Source organism: Lupinus angustifolius, chromosome LG18, assembly GCF_001865875.1.
Source record: "Lupinus angustifolius cultivar Tanjil chromosome LG18, LupAngTanjil_v1.0, whole genome shotgun sequence".
Lineage (NCBI taxonomy): Eukaryota > Viridiplantae > Streptophyta > Magnoliopsida > Fabales > Fabaceae > Lupinus > Lupinus angustifolius.
This window is the reverse complement of record NC_032026.1, coordinates 15,576,531-15,597,253: the sequence shown is the minus strand read 5'-3', so window position 1 is coordinate 15,597,253 and position 20,723 is coordinate 15,576,531. Positions and strand designations below refer to the sequence as shown.

The 20,723-nt window shown below is 28.9% G+C and overlaps 2 protein-coding genes across 3 annotated transcripts; both read right to left on the bottom strand.

Moving 5' to 3' along the window:
• On the bottom strand, positions 2,192 to 5,349 carry LOC109332381 (probable polyol transporter 3). The gene is made up of 2 exons (XM_019567347.1): positions 4,921 to 5,349; positions 2,192 to 3,632 (listed from the first exon to the last, which is right to left on the bottom strand). The coding sequence occupies exons 1-2, from the start codon at positions 5,021 to 5,023 to the stop codon at positions 2,239 to 2,241; spliced, it is 1,497 nt and encodes a 498-aa protein (XP_019422892.1). The 5' UTR covers positions 5,024 to 5,349; the 3' UTR covers positions 2,192 to 2,238.
• LOC109332841 (homeobox-leucine zipper protein ATHB-40-like) lies at positions 8,234 to 19,334 on the bottom strand. 2 transcript variants are annotated; one of them, XM_019567924.1, is made up of 4 exons: positions 19,321 to 19,334; positions 10,155 to 10,303; positions 9,702 to 10,021; positions 8,234 to 8,604 (listed from the first exon to the last, which is right to left on the bottom strand). In XM_019567924.1, the coding sequence occupies exons 2-4, from the start codon at positions 10,240 to 10,242 to the stop codon at positions 8,371 to 8,373; spliced, it is 642 nt and encodes a 213-aa protein (XP_019423469.1). In that variant the 5' UTR covers positions 10,243 to 10,303; positions 19,321 to 19,334; the 3' UTR covers positions 8,234 to 8,370. The 2 variants fall into 2 exon arrangements, with proteins under 2 accessions (XP_019423469.1, XP_019423468.1); XM_019567923.1 differs by lacking the exon at positions 19,321 to 19,334 and having other exon boundaries at positions 10,155 to 10,496.

Sequence of the window (20,723 nt, the reverse complement as noted above, 5' to 3'; positions counted from 1 at the left end):
GATTTAAACTATTGGATTCCTCTAAAATTGATGGTTAAGATGGAAATTGATGGTTAAGATGGAAAACACCTTCATAATACTTTCCAGTATTTCTTATTTATTTTTGCACTTTCTCAACCTCATATCCTATTCTCCAAAAAATATTGAAGGTTTTTGAGTGATCCTTGAAATTATATTTCTTGGGATACATATTAAATACTAGCGTGCACATTCCATTCTCCATTCAATTATTGCAAAAGTATGTATACATTCACTTTAACGTTATGTAGTAATGTGTGTATTTTTATAATATTTTTGTTACAACTTACAACATATACTAAGGTATATTATTCCATTGACCGGCTGGTAATTCACTCCACTACAATCTATGTTATGATTTTTTTATTGTGTATTCTTCTTGGATTGAGAAATAGAGAAGATAGAAATAAAAGAGTATGTGCAAGATTATTGATATATTAATTAAAAAATGAAAGTAATGGAAGAAATATGTAGAAGTTTATAGTAGTTCATAATGAGAAAGGTTACAAAATGATAAGTTTAGAATATAAAAATTATGTCATGGTAGTAGATTAATAGTAAGTATTTTGGCTTTATTAATAATATAGATATAGATTAATAGAATGGATTTGAAATTAGAAATATGAAAGGGTAATTAGGGAAACATAAATTATTCTATGAGTAATTATTTTATTTTTCTCTTTATATATTAATATAGATATAAAAGTTTAGATATTTGTAATTGATGTTTCAAATATTTTACTAAAATGTTTCAAGATAAGTAATATTATATATATATATATATAAAAGTAGAGTATGCCTTCATGCCTTGCAACAATATAATGGTAAACATCCCCTTTGTTTGTATGTTTGCAGCGAATCGAGGAGAAATTAGAAAATATAACATATAAAAAAATATAGTGCTGCATACTTATTATAACATTTTATTATTGAACAAAGTATATAGTAATACGAGCTACTTGTCCCAAAATAAGGAGTAATGATTCTTCTATTAATATAGTGATTCTTCAATTATTATTTTTTTTGTTAAGCAAAGAAATCCAATAAAAGGTACAAAGGATGTCAACCCAAATACAATTCCACGGTCAATTACAACTGAATACTCTGAGCTAAAAGAAATACAAGACCTATGATTAATACACCAATTAAAAAAATCACAATAGCAATTACCACTAGAAGAAGATAACCATGTACATGATCGCATTTGAATCAGATCCATAACCTGGATGAAGCTAACCTCCTTGGCCGAAAAAATCGTATCATTTCTCATAAGCCAAATCGACCATAACACAGCGAACCATAATATTCTCCAACATTTTCTACCTTTTGGTGAATTATAAAATGAATCATGCATCACTAGAAGATCGGAAATAGAGTTAGGGAGAAGAATTGGAACCTGTAACCGAGAATAAAAACTTTTTCACACTGCAGTTGCAAAGGGACAAGTTAAAAACAAATGGTCTCTTGTCTCAGTTTGCTCCATACAAAGAACACAATTCATATCTAATCTATTAATAATATGACGTCTCTGAATTTCCTCTTTAGTGACCACTCTCCCTCTCAAAGCTTTCCAGACAAAGCAACACACCTTCTTCTATTAATGATTATAAGTATAAAAAAAAGGAAAAAATAACATAAAACATTTTTATCTTTATATATTATAAAATAATATTTTTATTATTGAAAATATAAGGAAAAACTCCTCTATGTTATTATGTTTCTAGTCAATCATCTTTCTCTAAATAATATAAAAATATTATTTTATATTCTTAATTAAGTGACACATTTTCATTAAAAATGATAAAAGTTAAAGATACGTCATCTACTTACATAATACACTCTTCGGTATGGTTGGTTTATGGGATAAAATAGAGTTACAGAAATAACATGAAAAATTAATTTATTATTAGAGTTATTTGTTAGGAAAAAAATATGAAAGAATTAGAAGATGAAATATATGTTTATATTCAATATACAATTTATCCCTTATCTATAATAATGAGAATAGGATAAAGATAAGGATATTATTGTAAATGAAAATAAAAGAAAAACTCAGCAAATCTAACATTTATTCTTCCTTTAGAGAGAGAAACTAAAAGCTTATATATTCCACAACTTTTATTTTGTTTCACTCCAAACCCTCAGGAAAAAAAAGCTCATTCTCCTCACCCTCTCCTTTCTTTGCTGAATCTCTTACCAAATGCATCCTAAGTCTTGTGCCTAGCTCATTTCATCAGTTTGTGCAGCTACATTTGTACTAGATTTTTTGGTGAAAAGCATCTCCATCTCTTCCAAAGCCTTGCCCTTAGTTTCAGGTAGGAAAACGCAGAAGAAAATCCAAGCTATTATAGCTATACCAGCAAACAAGAAAAATGTCCCTCCTATAGTGATTGCTTCATAGATTGTAATAAAGCTCATTGAGATAGCAGCATTCATGGCCCTGTTCACAGCAACTCCTATACTTACCCCTTGTGCCCTCAACCTCAAAGGTAAAATCTCTGAGCCATATACCCATGTGACAGGTGCAAGCCCAAAGTTAAAGAATGCAACAAAGGTGTAAGTAGCCACTATACTAAGGGTCAATGTCCACAACAGTTTTTCACTGGATTTATCTGCCATGGTCAAGCTGAACCCTAATACTCCAAGGGCAAAAATCATTCCTGCAGTGCTTATTAGCAAGAGACGCCTCCTTCCCATTTTGTCAATCAAGAATGTTGATGCTATCAAGGAAAAGACTTTTGTAATCCCTACTCCAATTGTTGCGAGTAAGAGCTTGTCTTTACTTGTAACACCAGCTTTTTTGAAGATTCTTGGACTATATAACATCACAGCTTCTATCCCAGTTGCATGCTCAAAAAAGTGAAGCCCAACTAATGCAATCATCATCCAACGAACACAAGGTGTAGGCTTCACAAGCAACTCTTTCCAAACCCCTTCACCAGTATGGTTCTTTTGAGTGACCTTATTAACTGTAATATCATCTGGGGTATTCTCATCAAGCCCAGCTGCATGTTTTATATCCTTGAAACGATGTTCAGCCTCTTGCTCACTATTTGATACTTGCAATAGTACTTTCTTTGCGTTTTCTAATTTACCCATCATCACCAACCACCTTGGAGATTCTGGCATTGCTAGAATACCCAAAGCCAAAGCAAGTGAAGGAACTGCTGCAATACCAAGCATCAATCTCCATCCAAGTTTCAAACTGAATTGCCTCATTAAGTAGTTTGATATGTAACCAAGTAAGATACCAATACCAATACAAAGCTCAGGTAAGTTGGATAAAAAACCACGTGACTTAGCAGAGGCGAGTTCTGAGGAGTAAACTGGTGCTATCATGAGAGCAAAGCCCACACCAAGACCAGCAACACACCTTCCCAATAATAAAACTGGAAAGTTTGGACCGTATCCCATGAAAATTGAACCAAGCATGAAGAGGATAGAGGCTATGAAGATTGTGTAGCGTCGACCAATGTAATCAGAGGTTCTTCCAGCAGCTAAGGATCCCACCAATGCGCACAGATTTATGATGCCTGCTAGAACCTCTTGTTCCGTGTCACTGATTCCTAGATCTTCTTTTATGAATAACATGGCTCCACTCATAACACCAGTATCTGAAACAACACCATCCTATTATTAATATAATTCACATATCTTCATTCTTATAATATATCACGTTATCTTATTAACAACAAAAGAAAAGAAACAGGCTTCTCAATTTACAGAGTTTCCCCTTCCTTCTTCCTAGACAAATATAGGGAATCATATGCAAGATTCATTTTTTGGGTATGAAAATCATGTATGTACACTTAGTATCTCCTGAGGAAATTCTATCTACATATTATTAATCAATTATACTTCATAAAATAATATAAATATTAATCAATGTTTTTATAATTATTTTCAATTAAAAGAGTGTTCTAATTAGGTACAGATACAAAGTAGTAGAAGAATAAAAAGATGTGATTCACATTCATTAATATTTGAATAACATTAATTTCATATATACCAACATTAATTTCATATATACCATTTTCATTACATCATTCTCCCAGCTTTTATTCCGAATAATAAAAATATATAAACATGTTTCAATAGACAGTCTCTTTAGTATTTAGTATTTACCTTTGCTTTCTTATATTCTATGATGCATGGATATTGATACATGTGTCGGATACGATACGTATACGATACGTCGACACACATTTTTTTAAAATACAGAATATGATACGTTCATGATACGCATATAAAATAATAAAAATACATAAAATATGATAAAATTATAAGTGTAAATCAAAATATCCAAAGTAAAAAATATAATAGAAATTTAAAATCATTGTCCTTCATAACAAATCTATTTTATTATATTTTAATGAAAACGAATCTATTTTATCATGTTTTATTGGAAACGAATCTATATTATACTGTTTTATTGGAAACGAATCTATATTATCCTGTTTTATTGGAAACGAATATATCTTATCCTGTTTTATTGGAAACGAATCTATCTTATCCTGTTTTAATGGAAACGAATCTATCTTATCCTGTTTTAATGGAAACGAATTTATCTTATCATGTTTTATTGGAAACGAATTTATCTTATCATGTTTTATTGGAAACGAATCTATCTTATCCTGTTTTATTGGAAACAAATCTATCTTATCATGTTTTATTGTAAACGAATTCATATATCCTATATTTTATTGAAAACGAATCGGATAGATGTTTTACGAATCCGTGCTTCAAGAACTTATATTATTCAAAAAATATATTTTGATACAAACATTACCATGTGTTTCAGAATACAAAATGGTGGAAACTAGAAATTATAGAAGCGAGACAGAGAAGTAAAAAGAAGAAAGAAATAGAGAGAAAGAGCAAGAGAGAATTGAAGATTATTACCATAACCAAATATAATGTTAACCATGGAAGCGACTGCCACACAACCAAAAGCATATTTGTTGAACCGCTCATCATCGCCAACTTGCTCAACCGTAGGGACCATATTAAAGGCTTTCTCTTCTTCTCTCTGGTAATCTTTTCTGAATGAGAGAATGTGTTCCTTTTTTGTGTATTGATTGGACTATGAGTTTTGAGGGCAACAACCTTTTTATATAAGACTAGAGGATGATGGCATGGATGAATATTGAGGTTTTGGGTCTTTTCAACTCGTTGTCTAGCACAGAAATAGAGTCTAGACAGGATGTTATTAAGTAATAGTACTTTTAATTAGCATATATTAGTTACAAGGGTTTTTTTATAGATAAAAAACAAAGATTATTTGGTTAGTCAATAGTGTACAACAAAGATGATTAGAATAATATATGCTAATTAAAAGAAGAAGAAAAAATATTTATTAGAATAAAAAAAAAAGAATCATGTAATCTTAATTACCTTTATCGTGAACCAGATTTACATCAATCTTTTATTTGAGATATGCTATCTTAGGATTCATATATAAGTTTCTATCAAAAGGCGTTTTCTTTTTGTTGGGTTGAAAGATGTAATATGCTACATATTTAATCAGATGCCAAAATAAAAATAAATTCCAAAATCTGTATTGGAAGTTTCATAATAATCTGTATTCAATATTGTTAACACATAATAATCCATCTTTATATACAACAATATATGTCTGTCCTAACTTTGTGGGTTGATCAACTTACCAATTTGCATTGTGAAATGCTAAGTATTTTATTTTCGATAAGAATCCAACATTTCTGACCTGAATATCTTTCTCATCTTGATCCCCCACAAAATATGCTATCAGGATCTTGTCTCCTAGTTTTTTGGGTACTGAGGATCTCGTCTCCTTGAATGAAGCATAATGCAGCCACAACAAAACGTTAACACATTTATATGCAATGGATAAACTAGCACATGAGTCAGTTATGAGCCAAAGAAGTCCGAGCCTTATCTGATTATAAATGACAGTAACTATCGAACATGTCTTTTATTAATTTCTATTAATGTAACCTTATCTGATTGTAACCATTATGTTAATGTCTTGATTTTAATTTATTGCCTATTGATGTGATGTGCTTTATAGCAATGGCTTATTATTTGCATGTTGTTAAAGTCTTTTACATGCCACGTCCTTTGCAATGAAAAATATCAACCAAACGATCTTTAGTTCAATAATTTAAGGTTTTCAATTACTGGTATATTTGTCTTGTATGTGCCTTTTGTAGTTGGATTTGCTGGAAAAGAGAGACGTGTATCTTGTTCATATATCACTATTAGTGTACCTCCTATCCATTCGTCATTTTGTATTATTTTTATTAAAGATAAATTAGTATAATATAAAGATATAAAGTAAAAAACAATTTAGATGTACAATTTGAAATAACAAAATTAAATGGCATGCATAAGGTTATTAGAAGAAGGAAAAATTTGTGTGAAAAATTTAAGCTAGAGAACTTGTTAGAAATATAGAAAAAGTATTAACTTATGACAAAAAATGAAATAAGTGATTGTAGGAAAAGAAAAATGTTAGAAAATGGTAAATTTGGTTCCCTTGTGAAAATTTATTTCTATTCTTTTATTGCATTTAGAAATAGTAATTTTTTTAATAAATAATAGAAAAATCAAAATTTGAGTTAAAAGAACAAAATTAAGTAGCCTCATTTTGTGGCATGCTGATATGTTAATAAAAAAGCAAATTAAACTAAAATCCGATGAGTTTTAGTAAAATTATATAAATATTTCTCACTTTTCTACACTTATAAAAGCCCCTCTAATTTTAATAATTTCATTACATTGATCACCTCTGTATGAGAAATAAATGTAATTTTTTAAACAAAAAATGTGATAAAAACATTGTATATTATGGAGACAAGTCCAAATAATATATAAATCAATATACCTTTATTGTTTTTGGTTACAAAATGCATCAATAATTTCAAATAGATATTGTTTAAATCACTCTCATTCTATATCGTAATAAACCAAATAATAATAAAGGGATATAGACTAATATATTATTTGGATTTGTCTCCACAATATACATGTTTTGTTTTATTAAATTGTATTTATCATATTTTTTGTTTAAAATATTACACTTATTTTTCGTGTATGCTGTCAGTGTAATGAAAAGTATAAAAAATTAGAGGATTTGTGTAAGTGTAAAAAAATGATGAGTAGTTTGTATAATTTTACTAAATTTCATGAGATATCAATGTAATTTAATTAATAAAATGAAACTAAATATATCATTTCCACAAATAAAAATATAGACACTAGAAAGCTATATCATTATTTTCAAATCATATCATAGTTTCATATCCATCCTTATTTTTCTATTAAATATTTTATTTTAAAATTAACTAACAATATAAATTTTCTTATACTATCAAAAATAAATTTTAAATCTCTACAATTATATCCTAAATATGTGCACAACAACTATTATATCTAAAATCAGCAAATAATAAATATACATTAATGTCTAATTTGTAAGATGAGATCATTGCGCAGTAATTATAAAAATAGAGGAGTAACAATTAGAGTGGACTAATACGGGTTAATTCTCATTTTTATTGAAATTATTTATGTTTTCAAATTGAGATTTGATTTATACAATGAATGTATTAAGATTTACTGATGTGGAATCAATTGAGATTTGATATATATATAGTAAATAAAATTACAACATTTGATTTTGCCTTAATAAATCATTGTTTGGATTTTCAATTTGATATTATATTTTAAATTGTTTTAATAGACAATTAAGGTTTTTAATTCTCATTTTTTATTAAAATGATTTGTGTTTTCAAATTGCTATAAAACTAAATGGTTTTTGAAATGACAATATATAATAAATTAAATTAATATATGTAGTAAGCAATTAAAACAATGAAGCCGAAAATTTAGCAATATGTACTATGTAGTACATAACATAATAACATCAACCTAAACTTGAAATTACCATTTAAAATTAAAGGTCCAAATTTATCCAACTAATTAATATTAAATCTATGAATTATGGATAAATTCCAAATTCAAATCCATCAAAATCCGATCATTTACCAAACATAGGTTGAAGTAAGATGATAGAACATGGATAAATTTGTTATCACCATCATTTTATGTTTCATTAACAACCATATATTTTTAATTATTAAATTTATGGCTAAAACAAGGGGAGCATGAAACATAACAACTCAAAAGGATAATGAAATCATCATTAGACAACAATGATATATACTGCCATTAATTTGGAGTCAAAATGAAAAATAGTTAATAACTTAAGTTAATGGATAGTTTCCAAATCATAGTCAAACACACGCTAGCTAGGAGCAATATACATATTAGATAATTCACACTATCTACAAAATACTAAGTTTCATTGGTTCAAATGTACAAATTAACCCATTCCATGCCATTGATGTAATGGGTCTCGGGCACGTAAAACACATCATCATATCCATCAACATGAAACTCTCCAAGAAATGGTGGGTCCACTACCACCTCCATTGACTGAGACTGCTGTGATGAACTGGGGCTGTTGCTAGAAACTCTATCAGTATGCTTTAGAACCTGAATTTCTTTCTCAGCCTCAGATAATTGTTCTTTCAGCTTCAACACCTGAAAACATTGGTACCATGATATGACTTGTTTTCAATGATGTCTCATTTCCCGTACCAAACTCCTTACATATGTCATATTCTTAAGTAGGCCTTAGCAAGGCCCAACATGAGTTATCCTAATATTATTTATTTTCAAAGTAGCTATCCTAATAATATTGTACGGACTTTGTCGAAGAAATGAAGGCAATTTGTTGTTCCTAGTTATTGTAGGGTTTCTTTTTCAGGTTGACTTATCTTATGGTCAAGAACTTAAGAGGATGACGTGGATTTCTTTGAACCAAAAGCTTATATGGTGGTTCTTTGTTTCGGGTTTCATTTCCTTTTCTTTTCTTAAGCTTGAAGTTCATTTACCCCAAATAACCGGTTGCATGAGGAGTGTATGCTTATCTCTTTCAACCGGATTAATATACTTTATAACTTTTATAAACAATATAATAAAGCAACCACTTGAAGAGCTAAAGCAACAATAAAAAATAAAATATCAAATCCACCACAGAGGAGAAACGCCATGAAATGCTTATCCAGAGTTGTTGTTATTATTTGTGAGTTTATTGTCATTTCATGTGCCCACATTTTGATGATCGTTGAAAACATAAAATATTTAATTAATAATTTTAAAGTAAATAACTTCAACCTAAAGTTGTGATACATAAAGTAAGATGTCATTAATGAGAAATTATTACAAGTAGTAATGAACGAATTAATCATCTCAACCAAACTCTTATCCATTATGTATTGGTAATTTAAAATTAGATGAATATATTTCAAAGATAAAGACTTGTATAAAAATAATAAAATTTTGAAACACATTAAATTTTTAATTAATAATTAAAATTTAGTTATAAATAATAGAATATAAAACATAAATACATTTGTTTCTAAATATAACCTATAATATATATATCCAAATAAATTTTTCTCTCTCCGAGAGAACAATAAAAATGTGTTTTAGATCATTATTCCTAATCCATGGCACAAATCTCCCCCATTATCCCTTCATTAGTTAATCAGGATTTCTATCTTCTTGGAAACCAAAACAATAAAATTAATTTAATAAAAGAGTAACCAGTTGTAAAGCAACAAAGAGGTGCGTACCTCAGTTTCAAGAAGACATTTCTCGAGCATGGTGGCTTCATGTGCTTTTTTGAGGTTAGAGTACCCTTCCTCCAATTTCTTGTTCTTCCAACGTGCTCTTCTGTTTTGGAACCACACAGCCACTTGACGAGGATCTAAACCAAGCTCCATTGCCAACTTGTCCTTCCTTTCAGATTCAAGTTTATGTTCATTACCAAAACTTTGCTCAAGCATATTAATTTGTTCATCACTCAGTTTTCTCTTCTTGTTTGATTCCAAACCTCCGTTTTCTCCTCCTTTGCACTTCTTATTACGCCTCCTTCTTGGCTTCTTATTCTCCCCTGAAAAAATACGTATAAATATACCAAATTAAAAGAGGACTAAAAGTTGTTTATATGTCGTAGATTTTGATGAAGAATATATACATGAAAACGCCAGAATAAATGTTTAAGCATGCATGATAATAATACTAACCTTGTTGAGCTCCTATTTGGGTGTATGGACCGGAAGAGTATAACTGAGACATGAGCATGATTTGGTCTTCAATATTTTGATGATTCATTATGGTGGTGGTGTATAAGTGTCTTTATATTAGTCTTTTTCTCTTTCTCCCAACTAAAAAACTTATTTTCTTAACTCAAAACAAGTGAGATGTTCTCCCTGAAAGGGTGAAGTATTGTGGGACAAACAACATAAGGCTCGGATATATTTATAAGGAAAAATGATGATGTTTCTGTCCTCTTAGTTTGTGATGAATGATGTGGAAGACTCTTATAAAAAAAGGCCCTAAGTTTTGTTAAAATTTGCAGATGAGTGCCATTCTATATCTAATTGCGATTTAGTAGCTGTCAAGACTCACTGCATGGTGCACACTGCCTATATACCAACAAGTGGTGTACGTACGCATCAAAAATTACAAATGAGTTTTTTAAATCTACCTACCCCGTTTGATTGGTAAACCCTCATTTGTTCGGTAAAAAGTAAAAAAAAATGTTTGTATATTAACTAGAAGATGTGTAAGAGGAAATCATTCAAAATACTATATAACAACAAAGTATTGGTCTTATAATATAAAGTTTTTCTTTTATTTATTATGAATTGTATAATTTTTAGATGAGAAAAAGATATATATACTTATAGGGTAAGAGTTTGTAAAATTGTTACGGCATCATTTACTATTTTTTTTCAATCATCATTGACGTTAGAAAAATAATTTAAACAAATGGTGGATAATAAACTATATATTTTTAAGTGTATAGATTTAATACTCTTTTTATATTTGATGAGGTCAAAATGTTATAATGTTTTTTCATAGATCATTTACAAAAGATTTTATCTCCTCTCTTAAGTGCTTTAATCATTATCTTTGTTTTGATTGCTTAATTTGTGAGAGAGATTGAACATTAAAAATAATTAAATAGGGGAGAGAATAAAAAAACGTGGAGGGGATTGGGATCCATCCCAAAGGAACACATCGTTAATAAACAATGAGGAGCGTTAGCCTCTAGATTTGGATACGTAAGCCACTTTTGTTGTCCAATTGGGTGGTAGTCCCTCACTCCTATGCATAGCAGCTAAGCCGCACTATAGTTTAGGTTTTTCTTAGTTGGTGCCGAGTTATATCATATATAAAATATATATGAACTTTAATTTGTAGTAAAAAATACATATACATAGATAGAGATTGAGTTATCCTATTTACACATAACATTGATTATCATCCTTTATTTTTCATTGTTTCTCTCTATTCATTTTTTTGCTTAAGACATTGCTCAATATGTGGTTATAAAAAAATAGGGTATACATGTAACAACACTCAAAATAAAAACTTAGCATTACTTTTATTTGTCACAAGAAAACTAGACAATGTGGACCGTGCATGTTCAATGTGTCACCTATCACCACTTTACATATTTCTCACTTTCACTTTTTTCCTCTCCTTATCTTTGCAAAATTGAAGAAAGACGTGGCAACAATCTAAATCAATATTTCGGGGAATATTCAGATCCAATTCAATGTTGGACAAGAAATAAAGCATGACCACTTTGTCTATCCTTGTAAAAGGGTTCTCTATATCCAAACATGTCGCGATTCATGATCTAGCTTCAAGTTGGAGTTAGTGGGTCTAATTGGTGAGAAAATTGGAAAAAAGTTTCTTTCATATTTTCTACCTTCCAACCCTTAACCAATTTTTGCATGACATCTGTTTTTCATGGCTTCTATTATCACAACATTTTTTCTGCTCACATGCAAATATGCAATGATAAAACTAGCTTAATTAACTTTCAGGATTCCCAAAGGGGACATGGTTTGCAGAACTTTCTTTATTATTGTACTTGCTTATCTACACCATCCATGGAAGGCTGTCCATCCTACGTTACCATTGGCTTACTTTTTTAGTACTTAGATATTTTTGTGGTTATTGTAATTGGAAAAATTTCTTTGAAGAGAGGTGTGAAATGAATTTTCATATATATATATATATTAATCATTTATGTTTTTGTAGACAATAAATTTTGGTGGAATTAGGGATACAATCGTTTCGGTGTATCCCAAGAAAAATGTTGTCATCTCCTTTCTTTTATTTTTTCTTCCGAACTAAACAATTAAAAAATCACTCATTTTTCCTAACTTGTCTTACTACCTATATTACTTATTGTTTATTTTATTTCCTTCTGGTTTTATTTGTTTTGTTGTCATATAAAGAAGAAGGAAGAGAAAATACACCTTTCTCTTATTTAATTTAGGAGAGTATGAAAATAGAGGGGAGAAATATGATAAACCCATTACATTCTATGTTGAAAAAATGGGAGAGGGAAACTAAAAACACATTTTTCTCTTCTTTTTTTGCATAAAAATTCAACATGTTTTTTTTTACTGATTTCTCTATTTTCACTCAATTTCTCACGATTTTCTATCTTTTTACTCTCTTTCTAATATTTTTTCTATCTTTTCACTCTATTCCTTCCTTTAACACTTTATTCTCAGAAACAAGTGAGCCAAAGTCAAAGGGAAAGCGATAGATAAAGACGTATTGTCGATGCGGAAGAGATGCACATGGGTGCAACTCAAGAACCTCAACGCGTGTCATCTCCCCTTAAACTCTTTGGTGGACCACATTTTCTATCCACATTCCACGCGTTACTTTCTCCATCACCTACACTGAATTCAGAGCACAAACTCAAAGAGTTCCTCATCACTCACCCCTTCGCCCAATCACATTAACTTATTCCATTTTCACGCGAAACACTAATGAGTAAGAATTCTCTCAATTAATCAAAAAGTGCGTAGTTGTTTTTCTTCATATTTTTAATGACAACAATTACATTTATAATAAATAGAAAGATAAAAGTGTCATTACATGTAACATTTTGTTTGTTGTTGTGTAGTATTTATCTCTTTATCAATGGAGAGTATTATTTCTCAACCCTATTATAGCAGCCAAACTTGACAATGCCCACACTCAACATTCATTCCAAATTAAACATTTATTACGTGTAACACTTATCTATTACTACCACTTAATATATTTGTTGTAATTAAATTTGTCTCAAACTAAAGGGGGTAAATTAGAACAACTTTTAGATTCGATATATATCCATGACATTTAAGATAGAATCAATGCAAGTATATCTGAATGTGGTTGAAGAGGAGTTGCAAGAAGATATTTTACTTAATATGGTGAAAGTGTGTTGCACCATAGACCCAAAAAAAGACAAAGAATACTCCATGTCAAAATACAGGTAAAGTATATAATGAGTTGGATTCAACGAACCATTCCAGAAAGATAGAAAGTAAGTGATGATTTGTCAACAGTGTCAGGAGCTATGGGGCAACGATTGAGATAGATGTTACACATCGTTTTCATGCCAAAAGAGAAATGGACATATTTTTTTTCATTTTTCCATTTTTGTGAGGGGTAAAGGTGGGATTTTTATTATGATGGATGCAATGGATGCTTATTATAAGTAAAATAAGATAAGATGGGATTACAAAAAAAGATGCTTCCTCAAGTTTACATCAAGTTATAACTAGGTTACGTTTAAAGTAAAAGACAAAGAAAGGGTGATGATATAGGATAATGATGAAAAGTGGTGTGTGAGAGAGAGATTCGCTCTTAAGTTACTTAGGCTGGTAGTTGATGTTAATTCCAAATAATTATTGTTGCATTTGTTTAATGAAAATTGGATAATATGTGACAAAGAAGTTGATGCGCATGGCACAAAAGAGATTCGTTTTGGTTATGCTTTTGAGTAGTTTAGAGTTTAATAATGTGAACTTTGACTAAATTAATCAATCAATTCAAACAAAGAAGTGATTAAACAAGTGGGTGCCATGTTTATCCCGACACCCTCAACCCTTGTTTCCCATCTTCCAACTTTCATTTAGTTTGTTGCAGTATATCATCTCAAGATTTTCAGTCACACACCTTGGCTAATCATAGTGCATCTCCATCATTATGGAATATAAAATATATTTATTTATACACACTCTAAAGCATATTTAGATCTCTTCTCTCTCTCAGATTAATTAATAACAATTTAGAACTTTGATCCAGATTTAATTTTATGGAATTTTTATTAGCACATTGGACTTAGATCTAAGATAAAATTCAAACACATATGACCTATGTATAACACTTATGAGGAACCTCTTAAGCCTCAATAGGTTCACATATGATCATTTTTTAATGATCTTCACTTTGTCTAACACATTGGATTCTAAATTTGCATGGAATGATATTCTGATAGGTGTTTTACTTTTGAGGTGTAGTGTGGTGTATTGATTGTTTTTTTGGGCACATATATTGATTGTTGTCTGGATTAATTGAAAATGCTAAATAATTTACGTAATTGGTCATTTATCAATTACCACTTCGTCGAATTTGGTAGAACATGTGTCGAACCATACAGCAATACTCTTTATTATAGAGTAACATTTAATTGAATAAAAATGTTTTGTTCATAAATATTCAAAAAGCATTATTTATATGTTCAATATTGAAAAATTAATACAAAAATTTCTCCATATATTAAAACATCAATTTTTAAGGTAAAATTATCATTTTTTCAGAGAACACCATAAAAGCATTTATTAATATTAACAAAAATGAAAAATATCACGGATTACTTCAATTTTTATTTTATTTTTGTGAGCCCTATGAGCCATACGCGGACACATACTAGATTTCTAATTTGGACATGGATCATCTAACCAAATTTTTTTTTATGTCACTAAGTAATTAACTTCATAAGATAATCTTAAATTATTAATTTTTGTTTTTATAATTTTTTTAAATGAGTAAAACTTTTTAATTAACCGATGACATAAAGTAAGACATGATTAAAAATATATGATCATCATCCCCTGTCTCCATATTTCATCTTTCTAGATCAATCCTTTTCAAAGTTGAGCCTCTATACTTAATTTAATTTCTGTAGCTAGCACTCCCCTCGGCACATTTTTTAATGTAATAATCCACTCATAGTGTGCGCAATTGAATGCACCAGTAAACCTCCCTGGTTTCCTTCCTTTGATTTTATTATTACTTTTTTAACCTATAAACCTAGTTTTCAACAACCAATGAATTTAGCCATAATTTGTGCCACATTCTTGCTTAAGTTGTGGGTAATGAATTTTATGTCTAAGAATTTTTTTGTTCAAATGTTCTTACTCCTTATCTAACTAAACTTTATAAAATAATATAAAAATATTAGTTCCTAATTTTATGAATTTTATTTTTAATTTAGTAAAACTTTCTAATTGATTTATGACATGATGCGATATAAATGAGAACATGTTATCTCCCACCAAAATTACGGGTAATTGAGCTCTAACTTTTGAGGGTAAGAAGTCTCTCACGCCTACACTGCAAGAACCAATCACCTCACAACGTAGTAGCTGAAGCAGTATCATTGGTTCACGAGTAATCAAAGTTTTATTCTGCAGCGCGTGGCATTATGTTTCAGACAGTTAAAAGTAATTAACGAATTAAAATAATTTTCTATGAAAATAATTGGTCCAGTATAGTCAAACGCTAGTAGAAAAAATGTTCATATTACTCAATAAAAAATGTTATATCTTTTTAATAAATCAGATTAAAACTTCTACTAACCATTATAAGATCAATTTTATGAGTTGAAAGTAAAAATTTGAAGTTTTTATGATGAAGAGGATCTGTACGATAATTTATTATAAGGATACAGTAATAGTCTTATTCGAAAAGGAAAATTTGAATTAAAAAGTTAATTGATAAGAAAAAAATATTGTAATGAATTTTTTATATGAATTATATTGTAATGAATTTTTCTTTGGGAGTGATGATTATAATATTTTTCTATTTTATGCTCATTAGCACATGCTTAGATATATAAATAAAAAATAAATTTAAAAGGCTGATATATCATGTCATAAAATAGTAACTTTGGACATATCATCTAATAAAAAATTAAATATCTAAGCCATTTCATTCATTTTTTGACACTCGCCTACCTTTTTCTATTGCAAATAATCTTACAATCATGATAAATCTTGTTATAATGAATTTTATTTTATTTTTGACAAACTTATCCATAAAGATGTACACCAAACACTTCTTATTAAAAAGTTATGATGCTTTATGAAAGAACCGAGCTTCCCATTGAAGGCAAATTAAGCCAACTTAAAAGTAAGAAATCTGTGCCTAGCTAAGTCAGTATCTTCTAGAGGGGTTGTATAATAATCAAAGATTCTGTTACTTTTTCTATCTTTTATTAATCCCTTAACTAATTATGATTAAATTAAACAAATAGCAAATAGTGGTGATGTGGCATTGCTTCCTCCCTTGGTTTCAATTTATTTTACTCTTTGAGGAGTCCAAGCTGGCTGTCCTTTACTCTACAAGCTACCACTGAGTTATGCACATGGTTGCCACTGATATTGCTGTTATATTTCTTTTGCTCATCTTTCTTTTCATTCTAAAAATTAAGATAGAAAAAAAATGTATACGCCGACAGTATATGATTTTTAAATAATATTATTGTATTATTATTAACAAAATTAATATAAATGAATGCTTTATAATGTATTTAGGAGTGTCATGTGGCAAGCTGATAACCAGGCTTTTCATTATGACATTGAGAACTAATTAAAGACATTTATATTTGACATATGTTAGGCATCAAACATAGCCAGGTGTCAAGCTAGAGAATTAAGATCTTGAGGCAAATACTTCAAAAAGTAAAGAGAAATGCAACTTGAAATTATACATATATTTTTTGGATTATAATAAAATCTCACATTTACCATTAAAAACAAGTGAAAATTATGCATTTTCCTCGCCGGATCCTTTCATATTATTAGATGAAAAGGGAGGGCTCGATTTTGGGTCTGTCAGAATGATAGGTGGTGTTTCATTCTTGTGTGTAACTCTTTCTTTGTATCATTTAGTGTTTCTGGTACCCTTGGTAATAAATTTCTTTATATATATGCTTGATAAAACATATATACTGTTGAGAGAAAAAACAAACTTATTAAGAGATTAATAAATTATTTGGTAAATATAAAAAGGTAAATAAGTAAAATATTGTGCTTGATATTGAGTATTTTTAGCATATGAGAAAATATATTAATTATTGGTGGGCTGAGTAAGCTAATTTAATATACTAAAGCATTGATGTTATGTTCAACAAAATGTTCCTTAATACATATAGAGCACGTTAATTATTGGAGAAGCTCTTTCAGTTTATGTGATAGATTACTTGTGTTAACTCATTCAATAAGCTTGTAAAGTTGTTTGGAGGAAGCTTATATTTTTAGAGGTTCACCAGTTTTATATTTTAGTACTCAACAGAAAATACGTGGGTTTGCGTTTATGTGTATAATTAGATTTTTTTTTAAAATAATATGCTGATAAACTTTTTATATCCTACGCGTGAGATTCACCGAAAAATAGGATGGTTAAAAACAAAAGCATAATAAAGACTAAAACTGTATATTTTTCAAAGAAAAAGCGAGAAAGAAATCTACATTCCTAAGACAACAAGACATATAAGACTTTGCTTCTGTTTAATGCAACGATTAGAAGATAGGTAGATATATACTGTATTTTATGCACTATGCAGGCTTATATGGAAATACGTGAATGGGAGAGTTTTGAACGGATAGGGCAAGATAATAGGCATCGATAATGAAGGATAAGGTCACATAGCTTAGCACTATAAAAAATGTTCTAAATTAAAGCACCATTATAATGGCGTACCTAGAAATGCAAGCGAGTAAAGGCTGAATATATTATTACTAAATGGTGTCTTATCTTGGAAGTATATTTGTTACAGAATTCGAAAAATAGAAATTTTACTGTTAGAAAATGACATGTTTAATAGTTTAAAATGGTGAAGTTGTGATTTTCAATTTACAATTTTATTTATTGAATCCTTAAATTATATGCGAAAAACAGGACTCGTACTAAATTTTATCCTTAAATTAAATTATTAATAAAAGCACTAGAATCATATTCAAAATAAATCTACTCCAATATGCAGTAGATTTTTTATATTAACAAAGGTATCCTCCTCCTGAATAAGAAATTAATCATTTTTAGAGTGAGTGATTATTCCTCTTAATAAATGTCACTCGCAACAAGTTGAAAAATGATATTTGAATATGTGGTTTGGGGAACAAGGATCCGCAAGTGATTGTTTTGCTCACATTTTTAAGGACAAAAATGTAATTTTATGGTAAACAAAATGGTAAAATTGTTATTACATATTATATTTTGTGTGTTAATGTGTCACTTGCCTCATTGTCGTTTGGGCATATTAGTAAATCAGATGATTTTGCTTCTCGTCTGAATTCAATTCATGATGGATGGCTAAAAAAATTTCCTCTTTCTTTTGCGGCCTTTGACCCAAACAACTTTGTCAAGACCCATGAGAGATACAAAATGTCCAAAACCAAAGATCAAGAATTGATCTTTATGAGCGATATAATGTAAGAAATTAAAGGAATCAACATCTATAATATCAATTATTTAAATCATATTGAAATTCCTGAAATTAATGAGACGTTGTACTGAACAACGTGAGTTTTTTTGTCATGGAATAGCATGATCAAATTATTTAAGTCGATTCACCAAAATAATATTCTTTTAGTAAGAGAATAAAAACTGTAGTAGGGAACAAAGGCCCAAAAAGTATTTCTTTATATTTGACCAGTAAGCCCATGAACCAGGAAGGACAAGCTACATCTAATATTTGTCTTAAAGATCACATTTTTTATCCTAAAATATGTATTATTCATGTATTCCAAGAATGTCAGTATAATTTAATCTAATATATATTTAATGAACAAAAATCATATGTCCTAAAAACTCTATCTCATCATATCTCTGTCCAATAAATTTACATTAAATAATATAATTTTGTTTTTATGATTTTTTCATTTAATTAAATGAAATACTTTAATCATTGTCGGACACAAACAAAGACAAAAAAAATATTCATTCATATTTAATATATATTTTACTTTTTTAACTAATATAAAATAAGTGGTACAAAAAGTAGCATAAACTTTGGAATAACATATGTAACTCAATCTACCTAATCACAATAATTGGTTTTGGAAAATCATTTTAATCTCACCAACAAAACTTATGCTCCACTTTCTTTTCAACAATCCAAAACACCCTTCCCATTCAAACTCTTCCCTCTCACTTTCTCATTTCCCTCCCCCTAACACTAACACTTCACCCACTTCTTTCACCCCCGATTACATTCAGTATGCTCCAGTGGATACTTCCAAGAAAGTATATCAATGCTTAATGTATGATCCAATGTTGGAAAAAGAATAAAATCTATGAGATAGTTGTAAAAAAAAAACAAAGATATGAAATATATAATTATTATTTTTCTTGTTTCTTTTCTTCTAGTCCCCTGATTGTTATAAAAATCTAATAAGAAAGTATAATTAATAATATAAAATTAATATTAAAAATCCTTTAATAATAAAAAGTTAATATAAAATTCATTTAGTAATGAATAATAAGAAGAAAATCATTTTAATAACGAGGAATTAATAAGAAATCATCTAATATATATTTTAGTAACTAACAGGGAATCATTTATTAATGACTTTTTTAATAATGAATAATTAGTAGTGAATCACAATCAATCGAATCAAACAAATAACAATTTTTTAATAATTTATAATATTAAGACTAAAAAACTAAAATAAGTATCAATCTTTTACTAACAAGTTAAGTGGAGGATAAAAGGACACTAGGACTATATCTTTCGCTTTTGTTGAGTTGGGATACTATAGTAATCATTAGTATTATTTTTTATCTCTTGAAATATAGCATGTAATTCGCCACACATATTGTTATTATTTTTATCAATTTTATCCTTAAAAAAAATATAAAATATTCTAATAATGAATATCATGCTTTTAGGAAAACAACAAAGATAATAGATTTTATTTCTAATTGAAGTAGATGTGATATCATTAGCACTAATTCTTCCATATCATGTGCCAAGAAGAATGATTTTTCCCAACATTTCTATTTAAAACCAACCAAACGAATTTTATATCCATAAAAACATTATAGTTTTATTTTTTCAAAAAAAAACAAATATAAAAATATAAATTTTACCAATGTGTAAATAAATGAGTATAATATCAATGTATCAATAATATAAAAATTTACATACAATTATTATATTATTCACCAATCATTTGAAGACTTAATAATGAGAGTTTATCATACTATACACTATTCAATAACTATATTTTTTTCCCTCTCAATAATCCAAACAAGGCATATACACATGGTATTAACATTTCCCTCATCCTAAAAATCCACTAAGGCCAAGTCCCATATCTAGCTAAGTTGAGTGTGACATTCCAATTATTATATCATTTGCTATTCATTTATTTATATTATTTTTTAAAATTAATAATAACGATTAAATGTAAATAATAGATGTAATAAAATTTTATTAAGCTCATACGTTTTTTAACAGTAATCCAAACAAATTATATACACATAATAGAGAAATACTTGTG

Coding starts and splice junctions, on each gene's coding strand:
- LOC109332381 (XM_019567347.1), bottom strand. CDS start 5,023: ATGGTCCCTACGGTTGAGCAAGTTGGCGATGATGAGCGGTTCAACAAA. Junction 3,633..4,920: donor TAACATTATATTTGGTTATG/GTAATAATCTTC, acceptor GTGTTGTTTCAG/ATACTGGTGTTATGAGTGGA.
- LOC109332841 (XM_019567924.1), bottom strand. CDS start 10,242: ATGAATCATCAAAATATTGAAGACCAAATCATGCTCATGTCTCAGTTA. Junction 10,022..10,154: donor CCAAATAGGAGCTCAACAAG/GTTAGTATTATT, acceptor GTATTTTTTCAG/GGGAGAATAAGAAGCCAAGA. Junction 8,605..9,701: donor AATGTCTTCTTGAAACTGAG/GTACGCACCTCT, acceptor CAATGTTTTCAG/GTGTTGAAGCTGAAAGAACA.